The sequence below is a fragment of the Diceros bicornis genome, chromosome 19, assembly GCF_020826845.1.
Source record: "Diceros bicornis minor isolate mBicDic1 chromosome 19, mDicBic1.mat.cur, whole genome shotgun sequence".
NCBI lineage: Eukaryota > Metazoa > Chordata > Mammalia > Perissodactyla > Rhinocerotidae > Diceros > Diceros bicornis.
The window spans coordinates 31,340,156-31,365,906 of record NC_080758.1 but is presented as its reverse complement, the minus strand read 5'-3'; the positions used below and the strand labels follow the sequence as shown (position 1 = coordinate 31,365,906).

Genomic DNA, 25,751 nt, shown 5'->3' with positions numbered 1-25,751 from the left:
ACTGAACCTCCCTGGGTCCTCAAATTCCTCTTCTGTAAAATGGAGTGATGTTACCTATCTCACAGGGCTGTCATGTGGAATAAATGAAATAGCAATGGTAAAGTGTTGTGTGTGTGTAACGCTTTTCAGTATGGTTTTTGATGAGCTGATGTTTACTAAGTTCTGTGCCATCTCTCCCCATAATCTTCCTAGGGGCTGTGAGCTTGAGAGGGCTTTCCTTGGTAACTGTGCAGAGGGGCAGGTCTCTTGTAAATGTCCCTAGAGAAGCTCCCCCTCCAGCCCCAACACATTTTTCTTTGCCGAGGTGTCTAGATGGTCCCTCAGCTTGCTTTCACTTAGGCTGGACTGCATAAGACTAGCACTCTAACATGTTCCAACTTTATTTACAACCAGACCCCACCCTAGCTCCTCGGCTTTGCTCTGAGGGAGGAGCTGGATGAGCAGAGATACTTCTGCCAAGCGCAGGGCTCAGGGAGATGTGCAGGGTGGGCCCCTCACTTCTTCTGGGCTTGTGCCCTGGCCCGCTGAATCTTGTCGGCTGTGGCCCCATCTGTGGCTCCAGTGCAGTGAGACAGTACGAGGCTCAGCTCTGCCTCGTTCCGGTGCTCGATGGCCACGTCTGCAGCCTGAGCCACATCCCTGTGGTTTGAGCAGGAGGGGAGATGGTGTCAGGCTGCCCAAGGACACAAATCGTGCCCCTCATCAGCCCACTGGCTCAGCCACCCAGCACCCACAGGGCTCAGCTGACGTACCCAACGAGAAGCAAGGCCTTGACCTTCTGTTCAGGACCCACGCGGGAGGTGTACTTCTTGGCTTCATATTTGTTGTGTTGCTTCATGCAGATCTCCACAAAGGGCTTAGGAGAGGAAGGGGGTTGAGGGAGAAGATAAGGCAGAGCCCTTCTGTCCTCTCTCTTATGAGCAAAAGCCCAATGGATACGTTGTCCTTATATATTTTATATACACATTAGTATGTATAATCCTGCCCCACCTCATCCTGACACACACACAACAGTTGTGATCTCAACTCTATCACGGCAGAAACAACCTATACCAAACACCTGTTAGAGCCTTGAGACCAATTATTTCCATGTGTCCACTCCATCACCCACTGCCACCCCCTCACAACAAGCGTCTCCTGCCCTCTCAGGGCCTGTTTTTTCTTTCACGGCTGCCCTTATCCCACCTACCCACACACCTCTGAACTGCCTGCTACAGAAAGCAAACCTCCTCAATATCCTTCACTGCCTGGCAGGTGTGCCCTCCCTGCCCCCTGCCCCCTCCCCCCCACTCAAATACAACATTCCCTCAGGCCCATGGGGTCCTCTGGTGGCCCTTCTTGGGGACAGCAACTCATTCTCCTTCCTTCCAACATCTGCAGGCAGACTCTGGCCTATTATCCCATGTACCTGGCCCATGAACACGCATACCTAGGAAGTACTCACTAACTACAAGGGATAGCTGAACAGGTACAAGATTAGGCCAGGCTGCCTATCTCCGGGCCTGGGCCTCTCCCCAGAACTACTCTCCTGGGGGTCGGGTGGAAGGAGGGCCCCCGCCTCACCAGGTAGCCGATGGGTGATTTCTTGCTCTTAGAAAACTTCTCTAGCTCCTCCCAGTCTTCCAGATCTGCCAGGGCAGTCAGCTTCAGCCACCAGAGCCTGTGGGAAAGCCGGGCTTGGAGGTGTTGCAGGAAGGGCAGGTGATCCCAAGACCTCTGCAACCCGGGCCCTCACCTACCTCTTGTCAGGGATGCGGAAGTCACGTGCCAGCTGCTCCGCGCGCTTGTTGTGGCCGCTGAGGATGAGGCTGGTGACCGTGTCGTGTAGTGACAGGTCTAGGAACTGGCCCCCCAACTCATCTTCTAGACGTCGCTGCAGCCGTAGGAGCCTCATTTGGTCCTCTGTGGCCTGGGGACCGAGATGAGGCAGGATGGGGATGAGAGGGACAAGAAGGGAAGACTGGGAGGAGAGGAGGTTCTTAGAAAAGAGTGGGCCAAACCTTGGCTGCAAACTCATTCTTGGCCTTGTAGAAGGCATCAGCCGCCGTCTGCAAGGCTGCGACTCGCCCCTCGATACGCTACAAGGGCAAGAAGGGAAGCCTGAGCTCACAGCACAAAGGACCTCAGCCCTTCCCACCAAGGCTACAGTTTTCTCCTTGATCTCTGTACCCATGGTCACCAGGGCCAGCCTTACCCACTGCGTACCTGGCTCTGGTGTCCCTAGTGGGAAGGCTAGCTCCTCTGGGACCAACCCCCATCCTGGCCTCACGTCTTCCCAGACTCTCCCTCAACAGTGAGGACCAGATGGGGTATGCGCCAAATACTCTTAGATTCCTGGAGAAGGAACCAGACCAAAACCCCATCCCCTGGGCCCCACCCGCGCTGTGGACTTCAGACCTCCTCTGCAGCATAGCTGGCTCGGATGTGGAAGCTGCCCAGCTCCTGGTGGTTGTCATCCTGATTGTAAAGGTCCTTCAGCGTCTCTAGCTCCTGATGCTTACAGAACTGGGGCCACGGGCAGGCAGTCAGTCATCTAGGCCAACTCAGGAGGCTCAGGAGGCTCCAGCCCCACCCCTGCACACCACACACACCTGCCGGTACAAACTCAGGGCCATGGGCTGGTTCCGAAGGGTCATGAAAAAATCTCCTCGGTTCAGCTCATTCTTCAGGTGCAGCAACACCGTGAACACTATGGGATGATGAAGTGGGGTAGGGCCTTCAGCTCGGCCCCTCGCTCAGCCCAGCAGCCCCGGCCTTGCCCTCACCCAAACCCTGCTCACCCAGGTCAGTGTCCCCACTCTCGATGGCCTTGCTCAGTGCCAGTTTGCTCCTCTTCATCTTTAGGAGAAGGGGTACCTGCTCCCCAGAGCGTGGCTCATACTCCAGCAGCTGTGGGGTAGGGAGGAAGGCACAGAGAGAACGAGCTAGCTTGAGGGCCTCCAACATCCACATCAGAGTGTCTGGGGAGGGCTGGGCACCCACACCTTGATGGCCAGCTCCGTGCGGCCACAGCCATAGGCTCGCGCAGCAATGTCGGAGTAAGAGACACCAGGCGTGTCCCCTAGCTTCTGGTTAATGGCCCGAGCAACATCTTCATCGGACACATCCTTCTGTTGCACCTGCAGAGAGAGAGGGGTGTCACACATGTGGATCTCACCCCTCACTGGCCCTCAATCAGGACTCACCACTTCAGCTCCACACTTTATATTTCCTACACCTCACCAGGGCCTGGAATCCCCTAAATGCCCTTGAACTCCATCCTAGATCTTCACCTTGTAGCAGGCCCAGTGGGCTAGGATCCTGCTGACGCCCTGCACTTCTGGAAGGCGCAAGTACTCGCATATCTGGATGGCTAGGGGATAAAGCCTCCGCAACACAAGCCTGCAGACAAGGGGGGTGAAGAGTACAGGGGTGAGGTGAGCAGAGAGAGGGGGCAGAGTGGCCTCAGACTGTAACTCAGACCTCCCAGATCCCAGAGAAATGGGTCAGGAGCAGTGAGCACAAGAGCCCAGCAGGGGCTGTAATGCCCACCCCCTCCAGGCCTCCTCCCAGCACCCACGGGCTTGCTGTACCTGTCCAGCAGCACCGGAATGGTGAGCTGCTTGTATCTGCATTTTACTCGGTTAAGGATCCAGCTGGGAAATAACTATATTTGCCGAGGACCTTCAGGTGGCATCTTCAGCCCCTTACCCATCCCCTGCCACCCCTGGCTGTAAACACCCTTCCAGCATGCTTGGGGATACTGGCTATAGGTGAGGGGGATCCCGATGTGATAGTCCCGAACGGCATTGAGAACACGCAGGTCCTGACACATGCGCACGAAGCTGTCGGGTGGAAATCTGTCGAGGAAACACTTTCCAAAGGAGGCCGCCTGAGAAGAGCCAGAGGGCAACAGAGGAGAGCTTCCCCCCCTGCCAACCCACCCCTGCCCAGTGTCCCCTCCTTCCAGCCCTGCCATCCAGGCCAACCCTGAGCAGACTCTTCTGCATGTCTGGCCGGTGCTCATGTCCCGCAGCCTCGATGCACTGCTGCACGGCCTGGGTCAGCTGCCCCAGCTCCTGGATCTCCCGCAGGTACTCATCCGCCTTCTGGCTTTCTTTCTGGGGTGTGGGGGGAGGAGAATGCCAGGGACAGAGCATCATGACAGAGAATATCCCCATGTCTGGCCCCCAGCCCTTCTGGGCTATAGTTCAAGTGAGCTGGTTTGGAGGGGCTGCAGAGGCTGGAACGCAAACCCCTTCAGCCCACTCAGTCCACCCCAGGTGCCCACACATCCCCCCATATCAGCCCACAGTTGCCTGTGAGGGGCCCTGAGACCTCTCAATAGTAGCCCTGACTTGTGCCTGGGCTGAGAATAGTGGGGGGTCCCCCTCCCCATCACCACCTGGCAGACACCATGTCCCTTCAGCCAGCCCTCCCCAGGCCAGCCCAATGTCCAGCCTGGACTCCTCTCTTGACTGGTGGCACCTGGTTGTGCTCACCCATGCCCAGGCAGGGGTAGGGGGCTGGGCCAATCAGGGGTAAGGGAAGGAGGAGAGCATCCTGGGACCCAAAAAGCAGCCCAGGGCTTTACCTCATACTCCTTCTGGGCCTCCAACAGCAGTGCTCCAGGGGCCATTGACGCAATTTTGAAGATCTCCTCACTGGCCACTGGGGGAGGAAGTTGGTGAGTAGGAGAGGGAAGTGGGAGGGGAAGGAACCCCCAGCCCTGCCTCAACGCCCTGATCCTGCTCTGGGGCACTGGCCCAGGGCAGCTGTGGTGCTGAGGAGCCCCTGCCCTGGGTCACGTGGTGCCCTTGTAAGGACCTCACCTGGAACCTCATGCAGGAACTCGTGGGTGCTGCGGGAGAAGATGCGGACCCCGTCCAGCTCAGGCACCAGGTAGGAATCTTCGTCCAGCACAAACTTGAGCTTGGTCAAGGTTCCCCAAAGCACCCAGAGATGGGACAGGGCAGGTGACCTCCTCCTCTTTCTGCCTCCCACCCCTACCAGCAGCCCTCCAAGGATATTGGATGCTCTCGGGTGCATCACCCACCACCATTAGCCGCCTCTCCCAGGCCACCACAACGGCCTTCTCCTTGCTGCGAGGACGGCTGCACCTGTGGGCAGCACCACACACGCATATGTCTGGGACACTCACAGGACGCCAGGCCCACAGCCACGTCTCCCACACTGCTTATATTGCTTTGCCTCAGGACAGCTCTGCACATGCTTGCTGCCCCTTATCCTATTCCTCTGACTGGCTTGTCTGCTTCCCTCTCACCCTGTGTTCTCAGCCCTCAAGGCATCTGAGGCCCACAGAGAGGCAAGCGTTTCCCTCAAGTGTGCACTGGCAGAGAAGATAAGATGCAAGCTCTACTTGGCTTGGCAGCAGACGGGATGAATCAAAGTGTACTAGGAAACAAGACTATGTCCACCCCCTCTCCCAGCATAATACCCCCATCCTCACCAGACCATCTGCTTTGGGGGCACCCGGACGTTGCAGTTGAACTCACACAGCTTCTCCTGAAAGGGTGTAGGGAATGTCATGGCCCTCTCTCAGCAATCACCAGTCTGGTTGAAAAGCCCTTCCCCTCCCCGCAACAGATCCTCCCTGGACAAGGCATGGTGCCATGTTGTCCCAGGATCACACCTTGAGTGATGCTGTCCCCATCCAGATGTAGCCCGTGTCTGTGAAGAGTGCCAGATGTCGGTAGGTGAAGGAGACAGCCATCTGCAGGAAGCTGCTCACTCCTGGGGCCAGGCCAGGGGGAGTCTGGGGCAAGGCCATGGAGGACACCAGAGATACTGACTTCTCAGAGACTCTTTACTGCCTCTTCCAGCCCCCTCACCCATTTCACTCCCACTCAGGGCCCTCACCACTGCGGAGCAGGCAGCATGGTCCAGGAGGTAAAGATCAGGCCCCACAGCCAGAAGAATGTGTGCTACTCGGTCCTGGCACAGTGCAGTCCAGCATGAGGGTGCACTCTGCAGACCTGTCGCCAGGGAAGAGGACAACCTCAGGATGACCAGAGCCCAGAGCTTCTGCCTCTGTTGGTCCCATGGTCTGGAGCCACATCTGTGGGCAGTGAATGCTGTCTCAGGGGTGTCAGGACTCACCTGGCACCTCTGGCATCCGGCGGAGTTTGAGGTCACCCACATTGGCACTGAGGGTGAAGCGGTGGGCCCCTGTGAGGATGGCCACCCCGGAACCAAACTCAGTATGGAAGATCCGGGCATCTAGAACCCGGTTCTGGAGCACCTCCTGGGGAGAAGGGCCATGGGTTGAGGGAGCTACAGGGTCACAGACTCCATCCCGTTTCTCCATCCCCCTGCGGCCCCTACATTGCCCATGCTGAAGTGTCTCCGGAAGTCACCATGAAGCCCGTAAACTAGTACTACACCGTCTTCCTGCACGCAGAGCAGCTCCTCTTCAGCTGACCAGCCCAGGGACACCACGGGCCCACTCTTCCACTACAGAGGAGAGGAAGGTTCCTGAGGTTTTCATCAGGACACAGAAGCCCTGCCCAGCCCCCAGCCCCAGAGCAGGTCAGGGGCGCTCACCAGCAGACTGGCCAGAGGCACGCCGGAAGCAGAGTAGATCTCGAGAACCGGCCGTACACTACCAGTCTTCTCCTTCCGCCACGGGTTCCTCAGCAGTGCTGCAGTTTGAGAAGAGACCTTCTGTCCTAGCTCCGTAGGCCCACCCCATGTGAAGCACACCTTATAAACTAGCTCCTCAGGCCCACTTCATAAGAAGCAGGCCTCATGAGAACCAGAATTAAAAGCATCTCAGTAGGGTGGAGAGGGTGGCATATGCCAGCAAGAACAACCCAAAAACAAGGTCCCCAGGAATCAAGGACCTTGAGTTCATCCCATGGTCCCAGAGCATGAGGTGGTAGAGGGATTATGTACCAATAGGGCCCCCATAGGGCGCGGCAGCCACGAGGCAGTCCCTGAGTTCCTCCTTCAGGTCCCAGTCCATGCTGTACAGCTCATATTTCCTGTCCACACAGAGGCAAACAGAGATTAGCCTCCTTATGGCCCTTTATCCGGATGGAGTGAGCCCCAGAGGACCCCTTAAAGCCTCTGTTTGTCCTCTACAGGGCAGTCAAGGAGGCCCGCCCAGAGCTGGGGAGGGGGGTGATGACTAGAAACAGCTAGGCTAACTGACCACATGCAAGCTTAGGGGTAGCAGGTGAGGGAGCAGAGGGCGTTGGAAGGGAAGGATGTGGTTCTTGGGGCAAGTGTCCAAGGATGGCAGGAGCTCCTGGGACAGGCAGGCTGTATAGCCAATATCCAGGGCACAAACTGAGGAAGGACTACGGTGGGGTGGCTGGCTTGGGCCTGCATTAGGAGGAAATAAGACCCTCTGAGAGGGTCTCTCAGGGTAGGCAGCCTTTCTTCTAGTTCTGGTTCTTAATATTGAATCAGGTTGTGGGCTATATACCCAGGGGTCCAGCTCAACCCTTGTTGATAACGAACTCAGTTTTAGAGGTACTGAGTTAGCAGCGCCTGAAAGAAATCCAAGAGGAGCTCTTCAGTGAGTCTAGAGCTGGGGAGAGTCCTGGGTTAGAGATGTCAATCAGTGATTGCTTGGCTCACAGGAGGTAACTGAAACTACAAGCCAGCAAGAGATGACTGCAGTCTGAGATGTGCATGGATCACCAAGAGAGTGTGTGCTGCAGGAGAAGATGGAGCAAGAGGCATGCCATCACTTGATGGCTGGAGGTGGGAAAAGGGAACAGAGAAGGAGTGGGCACTATTCCAGGATGCCAAGAGAAGACAGTGTTTAAGAAGGAGGGTGTTTCGGCTAATATCACTTCAGGAGACTTCTCATTAAAGACCAGGAAGATGCCCACCATTACCTTCTATTTGACATTCTTCTTGGGGTTCTAGCCAAAATAATTTAGGAAAAAAAATAAAAAGAGGTTTCTATTTTGGAGGAGTGAGATTGCTACTATTTACAAATAACCAGACTGTGTACTTAGAAAATCCAAAGCAGTCTATGGAACAATGAATAAAAGAGCTTAGTAGTGTGATCAACAAAAATCAATATATTTTCTATACCAGTTAATTTTCTATAACATAGCAAGAACCAGTTAGAAATATAACTTTAAAAAGATCCTAATTGTGATAGCAATAAAACTGTGAGATACCCAAGAATAGACCTAATAAAAATTTTTACAAAATCAAATCAAAGTTTACTCAAGGATATAGAAAACATGGAGAAATATTCCAAAATGATCTATAAATGCACAAGAATTCCAATAAAAATCACCCTCAATGTTTTGGTGGGGAGGGAAGCACAAACTGATTCTCCAGTTCATCTGGGGAAAAGAAAAAAGATCATCTGAAAGAGAAAATACTGGAAAATATTTAAGAAAATTTTGAAAATATGAGAACACATATACATCAGATATCAAATACATTTAAAACTAAAAGTAATTAAAACTTATTTTGGCACAGAAATAAGCAAATATAGATCAATGGAAGACAGCAGAATCCAGAAAAGACCTGGGAATTGAGCTTGTAATAAAGATGGCATTTCAAACTGGTGCAAACTGATACTTGAAATGAGACAATGGGCTATATGAGAAGAATCAAAATAAACACTCTTTCATTACTTAATCTCTACAATAGAATATTTTCCAGATAGAATTCAAGATTTAAATGTTAAAAAAAAAATAAAGCCACATCAGAAAAAATCTTGGCTATTTTAACAATCTCAAAGTAGAAACAATTTCTAAGCATGATATAAAACCCAGAAGTCACAAAGAAAAGACCAACAAATACTTTTACATAAAAAGGGGTAAAAACAATACACATTTATATTTGCTTCTATTTGAAAAAAGAAACTCTGGAAAGATTTATAAGAATCTAATAATAGTGCTTACTCGTAGGTGAGGAGTGCAGTCAGTTAAACAGGAGCAGGAGTGGGAATGAGACCTTGAGTTTTTAAACCACATTAATGGTTATTTATGGTTCAGCATCCACACATCAATCAATGTGATACACCACATTAACAAAACGAGGAATAAAAACCACATGATCATCTCAATAGATGCAGAGAAGGCATTTGACAAGATCCAACATCCATTTATGATAAAAACTCTCAACAAAATGGGTATAGAGGGAAAGTACCTCAACATGATAAAGGCCATATATGACAAACCCACAGCCAACATCACACTCAACGGGGAAAAGCCGAAAGCCATTCCTCTGAGAACAGGAACAAGACAAGGGTGCCCACTCTCACCACTCTTATTCAACATAGTACTGGAGGTTTTGGCCAGAGCAATTAGGCAAGAAAAAGGAATAAAAGGAATCCAAATAGGCAATGAAGAAGTGAAACTCTCACTATTTGCAGACGACACAACTTTACATACAGAAAACCCTAAAGAATCCATTGGAAAACTATTAGAAATAATCAATAACTACAGCAAAGTTGCAGGGTACAAAATCAACTTACAAAAATCAGTTGCATTTCTATATGCTAATAACAAACTAACAGAAAGAGAACTCAAAAACATAATCCCATTTACAACAGCAACAAAAAGAATCAAATATCTAAGAATAAATTTAACCAAGGAGGTGAAAAGGCCTGTACAATGAAAACTATAAGACATTATTGAAAGAAATCAATGATGACATAAAGAAATGGAAAAATATCCCATGCACATGGATTGGAAGAATAAACATAGTTAAAATGTCCATATTACCTAAAGCAATCTACAGATTCAACGCAATCCCAATCAGAATCCCAATGACAGTCTTCACCAAAATAGAACACAGAATCCTAAAATTCATATGGGGCAAAAAAGACCCTGAATAGCTAAAGCAATCCTGAGAAAAAAGAACAAAGCTGGAGACATCACAATCCCTGACTTCAAAATATACTACAAAGCCATAGTAATCAAAACAGCACGGTACTGGTACGAAAACAGACACACAGATCAATGGAACAAAACTGAAAGCCCAGAAACAAAACCACACATCTATGAACAGCTAATCTTCGACAAAGGAGCTAAGAACATACAACTGAGAAAGGAAAGTCTCTTCAATAAATGGTGCTGGGAAAACTGGACAGTCACATGCAGAAGAACGAAAGTAGACCATCTTTTGCCATACACAAAAATTAACTCAAAATGGATCAAAGACCTGAAAGTGAGACCTGAAACTATAAAACTCCTGGAAGAAAATATAGGTAGTACACTATTTGACATCGATCATAAAGGTATCTTTTCAGATTCCATGTCTACTCAGACATGGGAAACGAAAAAATAAACAAACGGAACTTCATTAGATTAAAGAGCTTCTACAAGGCAAGTGAAACCAGGATCAAAATGAATAGACAACCTACCAACTGGGAGAAAATATTTGCAAATCATATATCCGACAAGTGGTTAATCTCCATAATATATAAAGAACTCACACATCTGAACAAGAAAAAAACAAACAACCCGATCAAAAAATGGGCAGAGGATATGAATAAATATTTTCCCAAGGAAGATACGCAGATGGCCAATAGGCATATGAAAAGATGTTCAACATCACTAATTGTCAGGGAAATGCAAATCAAAACAACACTAAGATATCACCTTACACCTGTTAGAATGGCTATAACCACCAAGATAAAAAACAACAAATGTTGGAGAGATTGTAGAGAAATGGGAACCCTCATTCATTGCTGGTGGGAAGGCAAACTGGTGCAGCCTCTATGGAAAACAGTATGGAGATTCCTCAAAAAAAAAACAGAAATACCCTATGATCCACCTATCCCACTACTGGGTATCTATCCAATGAACCTGAAATCAACAATCCAAAGAGGCTTACACACCCCTATGTTCACTGCAGCATTATTCACATGAGCCAAGAAGTGGAAGCAACCCAAGTGTCCCTCGACTGACGACTGGATAAAGAAGATGTAGTATATAAATACGATGGAATACTACTCAGCCATAAAAAAAAGACAAAATTGTCCCATTTGCAACAACATGGATGGACCTGGATGTTATTATGTTAAGCGAAATAAGCCAGAGAGAGAAAGACAAACACCGTATGATTTCACTCACATGTGGAATATAAACACACAGACAGAGAGAACTGTTTGGTGGTTACCAGGGGCAAGGGGGTTGGGCGGTGGGCACAAAGGGTGAAGGGAGGCATTTATATGGTGACTGACAAACAATAATATACAACTAAAATTTCACAATGTTATAAACTATTAAGACATCAATAAAAAAAGAATGATAAAAATAATTAAAATTTAATGTATTAAATATTTATTATCTGCATAATACAAATACATAATATGTAATATAATACAAACATAATACATAATATGTATTAAATAATTAATGTATTAAAACATTTTATACATCAAAAAAACTCACCGAAAACAAACCAGGAAGACAAACTATGAAAAGGGAAAAAAAACATTTGTGACTCATGTGAAAAAGGGATATTTTTCTTAAGAAAACAAAAGGCTCTAAATAGTTTTAAAAAATAAATGCTCAAGGGCTTCATCATACTACTTTACATGAAAATATTTAAAAACGTAACATAAAAATCTTGAAAAAATATAAGCTAATATTTTTATAATGTGAACTATGGAAAAGTCTTTCTGAGAAAGACACAAAACCCAGAAATTATCAAGGAAAAGACTGACAGGTTTTATTACATAAAAATCTAAAATCTGTACACTAAAAATCAATACATAAAATAAAAGCCAAGTGACCAGTGGAGAAAATATTTGTAACATTTGTAACAAAGGGTTAATAGGGAGACCATGTAAAGAGCTCCTTTACAAATCAACAGAAACAACACAATAGAAAAATAGTCAAAGGATATGAATAGACATGCCTAATGACTAGGTAAATATGAATGAAAAATTATTTTTATGTTTTGGCCTCCTGAATGGCAAAAACTAAGAGGCTAATAACATCCAATATTGTTGAGGATGTGGAGAAATAAACACTTTCATACATATTGGTGGGAGTATAAATTGGTCCAGCTCTTATGGCAGACAACAAAGTGCTATCTATCCAACTTTTAAATGCATACATCCTCTGACTTAGCAACTTCCTCCCAAGAGTCTAACTTACAAAACTGCTCGCACAAGTGCACAAAGGTATGAATTCACTGCAGCACTATTTAAAACAGTTCAAAAAAAAAATCCTGGAAAAACCTCCTTACATGTCCATCAAAATGGGACTGGTTAAATAAACCATGGTATGCCCATTCTGGGGAATATTATGTGGCCACTAATAAGGTGCCTCTATGTATACTGACATGAAATGATCTCTAAGATATATTGTTAAGTAAAAAAAGCTGCAGCTCAATATGAACCATATAAACTTATTTATGTAATAGGAAAACTGAGCACATATTCTTGACAAGCATATTTACATATGTGTAAATACTCAGAAAAACGCTCAGAGACACTAAGCTGCACTAAGTCAGAGACAGTAGTTACCTTAGAAGAGGGTGGTGAATGGGGGAGAGGTGTAGGGGGACTGCCAATTTTTAGGCTATATACTTTTGCATTATTTGAATTTTTATAACCCCATATGCATTTCTTTTGAGATTTTGTTCCTAAAATCATTGGATGAAAATCTGATGGGAAAATATTCACACAGACCTGGCCAGGTATCAATTCATTGGTGCTCAGCTCCAAATTCAGCATTCCTTTAAACATTTCTCCTTCACGGTGAGAGTGATGTTAAGCTTTCTCAGTAGAGGGCACTGGAGGCATGCTGCATGAAGAAGGGGCTCTCCTGCTGCTTCCAGCTGGACACAGCCAGCTAGCAGCCAGGCTGTGAGGACATCTGGTGGTGCTCTGCCTCAGCCAGGCAGCAACCTCCACGGCTCTCCCAGATTGGTGATCACCTTCCCATGGCTCCCTGGACAGACACGACGTTCCTGGCCTCTTGCCCACGCCAGGCCCTACTTCCTCTGCATGCCAACATGCCTGCCCACTGGCTACCCTGCCTGCACCCTTGAGTGTTTCCACTGACCCCTCCCTATACACCCATGCATGCAGTCACTGATTGTGGCTCACCTTACAGACACGGTGTGCTCCAGGCTGCCTGCCTGCACCAGCTCCCCGACTCCCCCTGCACGCCCACCTCCCTGGCCACCAGTTGCAGCTCACCTGCGCCCCCCTACCCCCTGAACCCCCGAGGGTTGCTTCCTGCTTGCCCAGCAACAGCGGACCAGCTCTCGCCCCGGCAAACTAGTGAACTTCTCTGCCATCCACTGGGCTGCAACTATATTTTCTCCTACGAGGTCTGAACCCCAGCTTGAGGAAAGGCCCCCCTTCCAACTCTGTCATTCCTTGGTTATTCTCCCTCAGTCCTAGGCTACCATATAAAATTTTCTTATATCTTATAGTTACTCTTTTATCACAGTTTAATAATTCCTAGGGGCTGGCCCGGTGGCCTAGTGGTTAAGTTCACGTGCTCTGCTTAGTTGGCCCAAGGTTTGCAGGTTCAGATCCTGGGCATGGACTTACACACTGCTCATCAAGCCATGCTGTGGCGGCATCCCAAATACAAAATAGAGGAAGACTGGCACAGATGTTAGCTCAGGGCCAATCTTCCTCTCCCACACACACCCACACACACAATAATAATTCCTTATATTTATTTAACTTTCCTGGTTTAAGTCTCCTGACTGGACCTAGACTGATATAGACTTGGCGCAGGGAGTGGTCCCAGGAGACAGACCCCTAAAGATGGGATTTGGCGATTGGTTTGGTCATGTGCTTGGGCTTGAGTGCAGTACCGAGCTCCCTGTCAATGGGAAATGGATGCTAGTAACCCACTGCATACAGTGGCATCACAATTAACCGAGTCTGCAGTTTACTGTGGTGAAATGCCAAGTGAAACATGTGCGTTGGGAGTGACCTCTGTACAGGACTGTATGGCAGTAATGATGATTATAAGGGCTGTGGTGTGGATGGATTATTCTGGGTGCACTTGAACATTTACAAAGAGAAAATGAGAAGCTGGGTCCATTAACTTTCAGTGCAAGTCAGGGTCTGAAAAGCAGAAAGCTTCTGTAACAACCCTAAAACAATCTCTTAGTTCTTGTAGCCACACAGCTGCTACTGCTGAAAATCAAATGCAAAATTTAATTGTGTAGGTTGTTAAATTATGATAGCTGAATTCACTAACACACCGTTTCTCACATGAAAGTTAGGGTACTATCCAGGAAAGAATGGGATTCCTGAAACTTCGATGGGGGATTATCTGGTTAGACCCAGAGGAAACTGACAATCTTGAACCCCCAAGTCATTCTCAGCTTTCCTCACCAGTGGAAGTAGCTTGCCCTCCTGTGTCCGAGGAGATTAGCCTTCCTCTGCTTGAAAACCCTGTGATGACTTCACTTGGGATAGACGTCTTGAGAGCCTCCCTCCCCAAGGCTGACCAGTTAATGCTACCGTTGAGTGTAATCTGCCAACAGCAGAGACCAGTATGTGGTCCCCATATGGCACCATTCCCAGGGGGACCAGTCTGCAAGTTGATTATATTGGACCTCTTCCATCATGGAGGGGGCAAAGATTTGTCCTCACTGGAATACATACATCTTCTGGATGTGGATTTGTCTTCCCTGTCTGTAATGCCTTTGCCAGCACCCACCATCTGTGGATTCTGCCTTATTTACCATTGTGGCATTCTGCAAAGCACTGCATCTAATCAAGGACCTTATTTCACAGCAAAGAAGTCCAGCAATGGGCTCAGGTCCATGGAATCAAATGGTCTTACCATACACTCCATTACCCCGAAGTGGCTGGCCTAAATTTACTGACGATTCAGTTACAGCGCCATCTGGGAGACAGTATCCTAAAAGTATGGGGTTCTGTCTTACAAGATATAGCTTATGCTTTGCATCAGAGACCATTAAATGGTAGAATACATGGGACCACGAATCAAGGGGTGGGAGTGTGAGTGGCTCCTCTCACTATTACACCTAATGACTCTCTTACAAAAATGCTGCTTCCACTTCCAGTAACTTTGAAATCTGTTGGTTTGGAGAGCTTAGTCTTTAAGGGGAAAATGTTTCCACCAGGGGACACAACAGTGGGTTCACTGAATTGGAAGATAAGGGTGCGACTCAGCCATTTTGGGCTCCTTATGCCACTGAACCAATAGGCATAAGAAAATGGGGTTAATTTACTGGCTGAAGTGAACATCCTGATTACCAAAGGGAAATCGAGTTGCTGCAACATATTGGAGGCAAGAGAACTATGTCTGAAACCCAGGCGATCCTCTGGGGCACCTCTTAGTACTTCCATGCCAACAGTAAACGTAATGAAAAACTACAGCAACCAAAAAAAGCAGTATGACTGAGGAATGAATGCTTGGGTCACTCCACCATGTAAAGAACCCAGAGCGGTGCAGGTTCTGCCTGAGGGCAAGGGAAATACGGGAGGTGCAGTTGAAGAAGGAAACCACAGATATCAACTATGATATTGTGACCAATTACAGAAATGAAGACTGTAGTCACTTTGCATATTTTCTCTATGCTTGTTATATGCAGGGGTTTATATATATATATATATATATATATATATATATAAGCTATTATCCTCTCTCTCCTTCTTCCCATTTTTATTTTATATACAAATTATTGGAGGTTAACTTTACAATTTAATTTTTAGGTAACAGAATACTCAGTAGGACTGTGACTCAATTTGAGGAGTAAGTAACACACTGGTAGATAAGACTGTCTTCTCATTTTGGGAGAGTGATTTGCTTGCAAGAAGGACAGCGGTATCCCGTTAAGCAGAAATACAGAGTTGTTTTGTTGTAAGGGAGTTCAAAAGTGTGTAGCCAAGTAGCCAAAGGGTGGACTGTGCCAGTTATCAATTTTTTGCCTCCCAGTTCCAAATTCACCCTTCAATACATGCTCCACAGTGAGCTGGATGTTAAGCTTTCTCGGCAGAGGGTGCTGGAGGGACACTGCAGGAGGAAGGGGCTCTCTAGCTGCTTCCAGCAGTTGCAAGGACAGTCAGCAGTGTGGGTAAGAGGACAGCTTGTGGTGCTTTGCCCCAACCACCTGCCCAGCACACATAATCCCTTGGTGACTTTAGAGCCTTAACCCAGACTGGCATCCATCTTCCCACAGCTCTCTCCATACACACACTGCATGCTCCAGGTCTCCTGCCCACACTGGTGCTCCCAACTCCCTGTGCAAGCCCATGAATCTGACCACCAGCTACGGCTCACCTGTGCCCCATTTATGCCCTGGAGGGCTGCTTCCTGCCTGCCCAGTGACTGTGAACCAGCTCTGGCCCAGGCAAACAGGCAAACTTCTCTGTTATCCAGTGGGTGGCTACTATACCTTCTCCAGCGAGGTCTAAACCTCAGCTTGGGGAGGGCACCCCCCTTCCAAGGTTGTCCTTCCTTGGGTACTCTCCTCAGCCCCAAAAGAGGACAGAGTTTTATTTTATCTTGTAGTTATTGTCTCATGGTTTAATAGTTCTTTATATTAAACATCCCCTGTTTAATTACTGTATGGTTTCTGTCTCCTGATTAGACTCATACTGATATAACCAGTGTAGCATTCCACAGATTACTTTCCTGTCACAAATGTGGAAAAATATGACTTTACAATGGAGGATGTGGCCATCAGCATCTGAACCCACTGGTCCATCTCAACTTCCCTCATAGTGGACAACCTGATGTAATGATGCCTCCAGACATGAGGCAGCACAAACAGTATCACCTACAAATGTTTCTGCCAAAAATGTTCAACCTGAATCTAATCCAGCCGTTAGCTCTAACACAGTTTCAGGAAATACAGGCTGCGATAGAGAAAAAAGTTCAAAGGCACCACAAGGAAGCAATGGGACAAATCCAGAAAGTGACTTGGTCTCTTAAACAAGTCAATGTCATGAAAACAAAAGGTAGGGTGGAGTGGGGATAATAATGTTCAAGTTTACAAGAGGCTTAATTAAGAGAGGTAAGCAAACAAGTAATTCTTGTTTGGGTCTTGATTTCAACAAAGCAGTTATAAAAAAGACACTTTGAAGACAACTGGAGAAGTCTGAATAAGGCTGTCATATTAAATGTTAATTTTGTTAAGTGTGAAATAGTATATTTTTAGAGGAAACTATCATTTTTTTAAGGTAATGCACATTGAAGTTATATCTGTAATTTACTTTAAAATACAGCAGAAAAAGTATTGGACTGAAAAGATGTGTCCAGGGTTTGTTTTTAAATAGTCCCCAAAAAGTGGGCGTGTATTGGGAAGAGGGGGGAAAGATGAAACAAGAATGACAAACTGTTGATACTTGTTGAAGTTGAGTGATGAGCACAGGGATGTTCACTAAATTACTTTTACTCTTTTACGTTTATGTTTATGTATATTTGAACTTTTACTTTTTTGTGTGTGTGTGTGAGGAAGATCAGCCCTGAGCTAACATCCACTGCCAATCCTCCTCTTTTTGCTGAGGAAGACTGGCCCTGGGCTAACATCCGTGCCCATCTTCCTCTACTTTATATGGGACGCCGCCACAGCATGGCTTGACAAGTGGCACGTCGGTGCGTGCCTGGGATCCGAACCGGCAAACCTCAGGCCAACGCAGTGGAGCGCGCGCACTTACCCACTGTGCCACCAGGCTGGCCCCATAAACTTTTTCTTAATAAAAGATTCTTTTAACTTATAAAATAGTTGAAGCAAGGGCCGGCCTGGTGGCTTAGCGGTTAAGTGCGCGTGCTCCACTGCTGGCGGCCCGGGTTCGGATCCCGGGTGCGCACCGACGCACTGCTTCTCCAGCCATGCTGAGGCCACGTCCCACATACAGCAACTAGAAGGATGTGCAGCTATGACATACAACTATCTACTGGGGCTTTGGGGGGAAAATAAATAAATAAATAAAATCTTTAAAAAAAAAATAAAATAAAATAAAATAGTTGAAGCAAATAGTGCAACACGATAACATTAAGCCTAAATAACATCTATGGGCGTTCATTCTGCTATTCTACTTTGTTGTACGTTTGAAAATTTTCATAGTAAAATGTTAAACAATTTCCAAGAAAGAAGGAGTGTTTACCTCTATCCAATGCTCCAGGGAGTCAAGCTCAGATGAGGCCTGAGCTGTGTCCGCTGCAGTAACGAGATGTCACTGAGAATAGGGTGGTCAGACCAGAGTGAGTGGTCAGTGGAAGAGAGAAAATGGAAGCAGTTTTCAGACCCTTGAGGGGAACAGAAAGACAGGGCAAGGAGGGGGGACCTATTTATTTTTTGAATAGGGAAGTTTATTTTTCGTAAGGATGGGGAGTTCGAGTATACTTAAAATCTGAGAGGGAGCACTTGGGAGTAGGGATGGTGGAAAACAAGGTAGAGCAGTAGTCTTCAAACTGTCCTGCAGTAAAGAAACTCCTGGGTGCTTGTTAAAATACACATTGAATTCCCAGGACCTGCGCCAGAGATAATGGAGTAGATCCGCCCTAGTAAGCTGCATGTAGCCAGCATCTCAGGTGAGCTTGATGCAGCGGGTCCCGGACAATAGCTAGAGAAACACTGTGCTCAGGGAAGGTGTGGGTGGAAGGCACATGGTTTATGAGAAGGCAGGGAGACAGGGCACATCTCCTCAGCGGGTAGGGAAAGTCAGCAGGCAGGTTTGGTTGGGGAAGCCTAGGCCCTTCCATGCAATGACTTCCAGTTCTCTGGGAAGCATGAGGTAAAGTCAGCTGTTGGGAGGAGGGGCAGAGGAGATTTCAATTTTCAATATTTCCAAAATATTTTAATAGTTTACAATTAAATGTTTCTTTGTGTCATCTTTTAAAAAGAAAAGTAGAGACCTTGTGGAGAGTGAGCACAGGCTGACTCCACATAACAAGATTGTGAGGGCCCAGCTGAGGCTGGTGGCCAGGAATCTGTAGTAGACCCAACCTGCCTGTGTGTGGCCCTCACGGCAGCGCTCAGCAGCCTGGGTACAGGCACAGAGATGGCGAGTGGTTGATGTGCTGGGAGGGGGTTCTGTGCTGGGCGAGTGCCAACGAAGGACAAACAAACAATGCTGTCAAGTAAAAAGCAAGAAACTGAAACGACTGACTATGGCTGTACTCCAAGCTGGACAAGGAGGGACAGATTTATAGAAGGAGTTCTGCATACGGACACAAAGAACAGAGGGCTCCATGGATGGCGTCCCAGTGAGGCTGAAGAACAGATGTATCAGGACGTATCAGGGTATCAGTGAGGACAACAGTTTATGGTCAGAGAGGGGGCCGTCTGAATCTAACGTTTCAGAGGTGAGCAGTTCTGAATGAGCATAGGGGCAGGGTGGGGGTGGCTGAGGTAGATAAAATCACTTAAAGTAGAGCTCATGGAACCATGAAGCTGGGTGGCCACTTAAGTCACGCTGGAAGGTGGCAAGAGCTGGGATGCCTAGGAGGCTGTGGGCCAAAGCCTCTAGTCAAACAATCAGTGAGGGATGCAGTCCAGGAAGTGGGCAGTGAAGCAGACCGGGGTGGGAAGGAGGTAGAGCCCCTGAAGGGGGTACAGGAGTAAGGGTCAGGGAGCGAAAAGCAACAAAGCATGGACCACCTCCCCAAGCCTTCGAGGTAAAGCAGCTTCTCAGGGACAGTGAGGTGACTCAAGCTGTGCCTTGACGGTGGCATGGGGTATGGATGGGCAGAGCGAAGGGCAGCAGGGAGGGCGGCATCTCAGAAAAGCCTAGGGGTGAGGATTTTGTGAGGACGGGCTATACCTTCAATGAGAAAGGCCAGCTACATCTTTCTCCTCTACTCGCAGGTCCCGGAAGTGGAAATCTCCTCAGCAGCGTAAATGGACCCTGGATTCTAAGACCAGGAAAGCACTAAACCTAGCAGGTCTGGTAGCCTCAATTCCAGCCCCTTCCAGGAGACAGTGAAGAAATCCCTGTGGCAATGCAGCTGAACTGCTGGAGAAGCACAGTCCACTACGAAAACAGATGATCTCCAGTCTGTCCAGCATGCGCTATCGGACCACTGGGGAGGAAGAAACACATGAGGTCTAGCCTTGTGGAGTAATACATTAATTCCAAAATTCCTAGGCCCTAAAGAGAGTCCACCATCACCCCTGAAATCCCTTGACTCCAGCCTGCCTCAAAAAGAAATACTCTGGGGCCGGCCCCGTGGCTTAGTGGTTAAGTGAGCGCGCTCCACTGCTGGCGACCCGGGTTCGGATCCCGGGCGCGCACCGACGCGCTGCTTCTCCGGCCATGCTGAGGCCGCGTCCCACATACAGCAACTAGAAGGATGTGCAGCTATGACACACAACTATCTACTGGGGCTTTGGGGGGAAAAAATAAATAAATAAAATCTTTAAAAAAAAAAAGAAATACTCTGAAGAACTCCTGTGCACTGTTGCTGGAAATGTAAAATGGTGCAGTTGCCATGGAAATCAGTATGATGGTTCCTCAAAAAATTAAACATAGAATTACCATATGATCCAGCAATTCCATTTCTGTGTACATATCCAAAAAAATTGAAAACCAAGTCTCAAAGAGATATTTGTACACCCATGTTCATAGCAGCAATATTCACAATAGCCAAGAAGTGGAAATAACCCAAGTATCCATTGATGGATGAATGCATAAATAAAAAGTGGCATATACACACAATAGAATATTATTCAGCCTTAAAAAGGAAGGAAATTCTGATACATTCTACAACATAGATGAACCTTGAGGACAGCACGCTAAGCGAAATAAGCCAGTCACAAAAAAGCAAATACTGTATGGTTCCACTTATATGAGCAGTCAAATTCACAGGAACAGAAAATAGAATGGTGGCTGCCAAAGGTTGGGGAGAGGGAGAACAGGGAGTTATTATTTAATGGGTATAGAGTTTCAGTTTCGCAAGATGAAAAAGTTCTGGAGACTGGTTGCACAACAATGCAAATACACTTAACACAACTGGACTGTACTTTAGAACGGTTAAGATAGTAAATTTTAGGGGCCCGCCCCCGTGGTGTAGCGGTTAAGTGCGCGGGCTCCGCTGCTGGCGGCCGGGGTTTGGACCCTGGGTGCGCACCAACGCACTGCTTGTCAGGTCACGCTGTGGTGGCGTTCCACATAAGTGGAAGAAGATAGGCACAGATGTTAGCTCAGGGCCAGTCTTCCTCAGCAAAAAGAGGAGGATTGGCATGGATGTTAGCTCAGGGCTGATCTTCCTCACACACACACACAAAAAATAGTAAATTTTATATTATGTGTATTTAACCACAATTTTAAGAATGTTCATGTTTATATGTGGAAGAAAAACCCCCCAAAAACCTACTTAAATAGTCAACCTCTCTTAAGAACAGTCTCAGGAATACAGAATATATCTTCAGTCGCCTTTCTTTTACCATAAGGAACGTTTCTAAAGTACCCAAAACAATGTGTTCAAAACCCAGCTCACCCTCTTTCCCACCAAACTCACTCTTCCTTTCTCATTATCTTAAGCCAAAAACCAAGTCATCCTCCATTCCTTGCTCTTCTTCCTCCCTACCAAATGCAACCCATCACAATCTCCTTCCATTTTACCTCCTAAATATCTCTCAGACCAGTCCCCTTCTTTCCATCTCCACCATTACATCCCCAGTCCCCAGTACTCACCACCATCAACTTCCCCCTGGCCTAGTCCACCAGTCTCCTAACCAGTCCTCCTTGCTTCCATTCTTGCTTGCCCCTTCTGACTTGTCCCCCCATTGCCTCCAGAAGGAACTTAAAACACACACACGGGGCTGGCCTGGTGGTGTGGTGGTGAAGTTTGTGTGCTCTGCTCCGGCAGCCCAGAGTTCACAGGTTTGGATCCCAGGTGCAGACTTAGCCACCACTTGTCAAGCCATGTTGTGGCAGGCGTCCCACATATAAAATAGGGGAAGATGGGCACAGATGTTAGCTCAGGGCCAGTCTTCCTCAGCAAAAAGAGGACTGGCAGCAGATGCTAGCTCAGGGCTACTCTTCCTCACCAAAAAAATAAACAAACAAATAAAGAGACAACACACACACACACACACACACACACACACACACACCTGCAAATACAATCACACCAATCCTGTCATTAAGGCTTCCCATTGTTCTTCAAGTAAAGGTGACCTACAAGGCCCTGCAGGCTGTGGCTTCTAACCCCTAGGAGAAAGGCATCAACCTCATCTCTTGTCCTGCCCCTGTTGCCTGTGGCACTGCAGCCACACTGGCTCTCTCTATTTAAGTCATTGAGAGTGTCCCATTCTTTCCTGCCTCAGGACCTTTGTTTATGCTCTTCCCCATCCCACTCCCTGCACCTAAGTTTACTCATGCCCTGGATGGGGTATTAATATTTCCTCAGAAAGTCTTCTTTACCTCCAACCTTCCAGTCTGTTATATGCTCCCCTAGGACTCTATACCCCTCCTTTATAATGATTATGATTAAACTTATCAACTGTCTCCCCTGCTGGCTGTAAGCTCTATAAGGGCAGACAGGGGCCACATCTTTCTACTGGTCAATACACACTCAGCCTGGCAAAGGCTTGGGCAAAATTAATTAACGGGATTAGCCCAAGTTGGGTTTTTAGGATAAAAATGGCTAAAATTCTGGAGCACCATATAACTAGTCACCATTCCCTCTCCTTGCCTTCCTAAATAGAGTGAGTTTTCCAGAACATTACTTCCAATGCAAAAGAATCCTGTTCTACAGATAGGGGCTTGAAATGCAACTTATGCCACCTGTTTATCATTCATTCACTTACTGGAACATGTATTAAGTCCTGACATAGGGCTATGCACAAATACAAATAAAACCAAGTATCTGCATTTAAAACATTTCCACTCTGATGGAGAATCTGGAACACGCTAATATATTTCCCTATTTAAAAAAAAAAAAAATCTGTGCTTTAGCAGCACATTTTCTAGAAAAAGACTGAGTCCAAATCCTGGCTTTACCACGTACTAGCTGTGTAACCTGGTCACCTAACCTCTCTGTGCCTCAGTTTCCTCCTCAATAAGATGGGGCTAAAGATACCTACCTCATGGGGTTGTGAGACTTCAACAAGTTAACACATATAAAGTACTTAGCATAATGTCTAGTACATAGAAAGGCTCAACATCTGTTAGCAAAAATAATATATCCCATGGGCCGGCCCCGTGGCTTAGCGGTTAAGTGCACACGCTCCGCTACTGGCGGCCCTGGTTCGGATCATGGGCGCACACCGATGCACCGTTTCTCCGGCCATGCTGAGGACGTGTCCCACATACAGCAACTAGAAGGATGTGCAGCTATGACATACAACTATCTACTGAGGCTTTGGGGAAAAAAAGGAGGAGGATTGGCAATAGATGTTAGCTCAGAGCTGGTCTTCCTCAGCAAAAAGAGGAGGATTAGCATAGATGTTAGCTCAGGGCTGATCTTTCTCACACACACACACACACAAAAATAATAAGAATAATAATATATCCTCCACAGCAAGGCTTAGAACTCTCCTTCTCTCTGGCAGTACAGCACAGATAAGGGTATGCTAGCCACACAGGTCACGTCTATGGCATGCACTCAACACTTAACATTCATTTAAAACTTCACTGGTGTTATACTTCATACAATAAACAGGAGCTCTGTGGTAATGAGGTCATCATCTCTGATTTAGCAAGCCTGTGTAGGCAACACATATTTTCAAAAGTAATACAAGTTAATATTTTTAAAAGTGTATGCTATGTGTGTAAACAAAATTACATGGCTACTTTTGTCAACTAACATCCCTTCTTCACAAAAACAGCTGAAATCATTGTTATTCTCTACTGCCTTTATTGATTTTTAACTACAATTTTGCAATTTTTTTCACATTGTATAGGCATGTTTATAAGAGATAAGAATTATAAATAAACAAGTGCAATAGATCTCTAAAAACTACCACAAGGTAGAGCCAGCCTGGTGGCATAGCGGTTAAGTTCGAGCACTCCCGCTTTGGCAGCCCAGGGTTCACTGGCTCGGATCCCGGGCTCGGACCTACGCACCGCTCATCAAGCCATGCTGTGGCGGCATGCCATATAAAGTAGAGAAAGACGGGCACAGATGTTAGGCCAGGGCCAACCTTCCTCAGCAAAAAAAGAGGAGGATTGGCATCGGATGTTAGCTGAGGGCTAATCTTCCCCCCTCCAAAAAAAAAACTACCACAAGGCATTCATCCGTCTTGGGAATGTTAAGGGCTGACATTTTGTGTATCAAAAATTACACTGAAAAGTTTTTCCAGTTGGGGCAGGCACCGTGGCTTAGCGGTTAAGTGCACGCGCTCCACTGCTGGTGGCCGGGGTTCGGATCCGGGCGCGCACCAACGCACCGCTTCTCCGGCCATGCTGAGGCCGCGTCCCACATACGGCAACTAGAAGGATGTGCAGCTATGACATACAACTATCTACTGGGGCTTTGGGGGAAAAAATAAATAAATAAATAAAATTAAAAAAAAAAAGTTTTTCCATGTGAATATGAAAAGTTTTAACATGTGAATAAGACGGTACTTAGTTTCACTAACACAAACGGGAGTATTCTATTGAAATAAGATCCCAACGTGATGTTTTTATGATCTTTAGTTGCAATCAATAAAGTATTTTTAAAAAGCTTTATTGGGCAACCACCACATAGCAGGTACTGTTCTAAATATGCGTTGGAGTTAAAGAGATACAAGAAACATGCTCTCAGCCCTCAAAGAAGACTACACAAATATGGCCCTACTGTGCAAAACATTAACAGACCCCAGCACTGGGACCTGTGAGTCCCAAAGGGAAGTCAGCTGACTCTATTGAGGTTGGATCAGGGAAGGTTTCAGAAAGAACCCTTTAACTAAGTCCTGAAGGATGAGCAAGAATTCTCCAGTGAGATAAAGAGGGAAATGGCAGTGCCCACAGAAGGAACTGCAGGCTGGTGCAAACACAGGGAGCCATGAAACATCATGGCGTGTTGGGGGCCGGTAATCCTGTGTAACTGGAACACAAGATTTGGGTAGGAGAGGGGCAGATGAAGTTGGAGAACAAACAGGAGCTGATTTATAGATGTTTCACGAGAAGGAGTTTATTCTTTATCCTACAAAGAACGGAAACCATTGAAAAATCCTAATCAGGGCAATGATGTGATCGGTTTACACTTGAGAAAGATTAGTGGTTTAGGACGCTACGACTCCCATGAGAGGGCTGCGCCTAGCTGGTAGTCCTCCCTCGCGCTGCCCCCGGATTCACCAACGCCTCGCCCCCTTCTCCCGGCCTTGGTCAGCACTGTTACCCCGCCCGCCGGGGGATCCCGCCCCTCGGAGCGCCCCTGTGGTTTGACTTCAGCAGCACTTCCCCGCAGGAGACTGGGCACTCGCTGTCACCCGTGGGCGGCCTCCCTCAACGTGACCTGAGCATCCTTCCGGGGGCTGACAGACCAGGGCTATAGCGTTGGGCTCCGCCCCTACCTGTGTGACTACAGTGCTTGCCTCAGTTTCCTTCCGTGGGGCAGGGGAAGGCCCGACTTCCTGCCCATAGCCGGCTGTGCGCTAAGTGGTAGCCGCCGGGACAGAGCCGGCGAGGGGCGGACGCCAGCGCCGGCGGTGTCAAGGGCGCGAGCCGCCGGCTCCACCCAGAGACTGGAGGCGGCGGGAGTGCAGGGTAAGCCCGGCCGTGGGCGGGAGGCCGGGGCGGCTCACCGGTAAAAGGCAGAGTCCCCGAGCGGGTTCCAATTCGCCGTGTAGCAGTCCATGGCTGGTGCGTGCGGCGGCTGGGCACAGCTGAGGGTACACCTCCTAGCGGGCTCCAGGCAGGCACTTCCGCTTCCGCCCGTCCG

At 47.5% G+C, this 25,751-nt stretch overlaps 1 protein-coding gene across 1 annotated transcript; it reads right to left on the bottom strand.

The window, feature by feature from the left end:
* Window positions 1-364: 364 nt before the first annotated feature.
* On the bottom strand, window positions 365-25,751 carry VPS16 (VPS16 core subunit of CORVET and HOPS complexes). The gene is made up of 24 exons (XM_058563089.1): window positions 25,615-25,751; window positions 6,895-6,983; window positions 6,544-6,641; window positions 6,325-6,453; window positions 6,100-6,244; window positions 5,860-5,975; window positions 5,633-5,755; window positions 5,450-5,505; window positions 5,011-5,099; window positions 4,812-4,907; window positions 4,574-4,650; window positions 3,969-4,100; window positions 3,744-3,871; window positions 3,573-3,608; window positions 3,273-3,381; window positions 2,985-3,119; window positions 2,781-2,889; window positions 2,592-2,689; window positions 2,398-2,505; window positions 2,001-2,078; window positions 1,740-1,909; window positions 1,564-1,660; window positions 753-856; window positions 365-639 (listed from the first exon to the last, which is right to left on the bottom strand). The coding sequence occupies exons 1-24, from the start codon at window positions 25,665-25,667 to the stop codon at window positions 495-497; spliced, it is 2,520 nt and encodes an 839-aa protein (XP_058419072.1). The 5' UTR covers window positions 25,668-25,751; the 3' UTR covers window positions 365-494.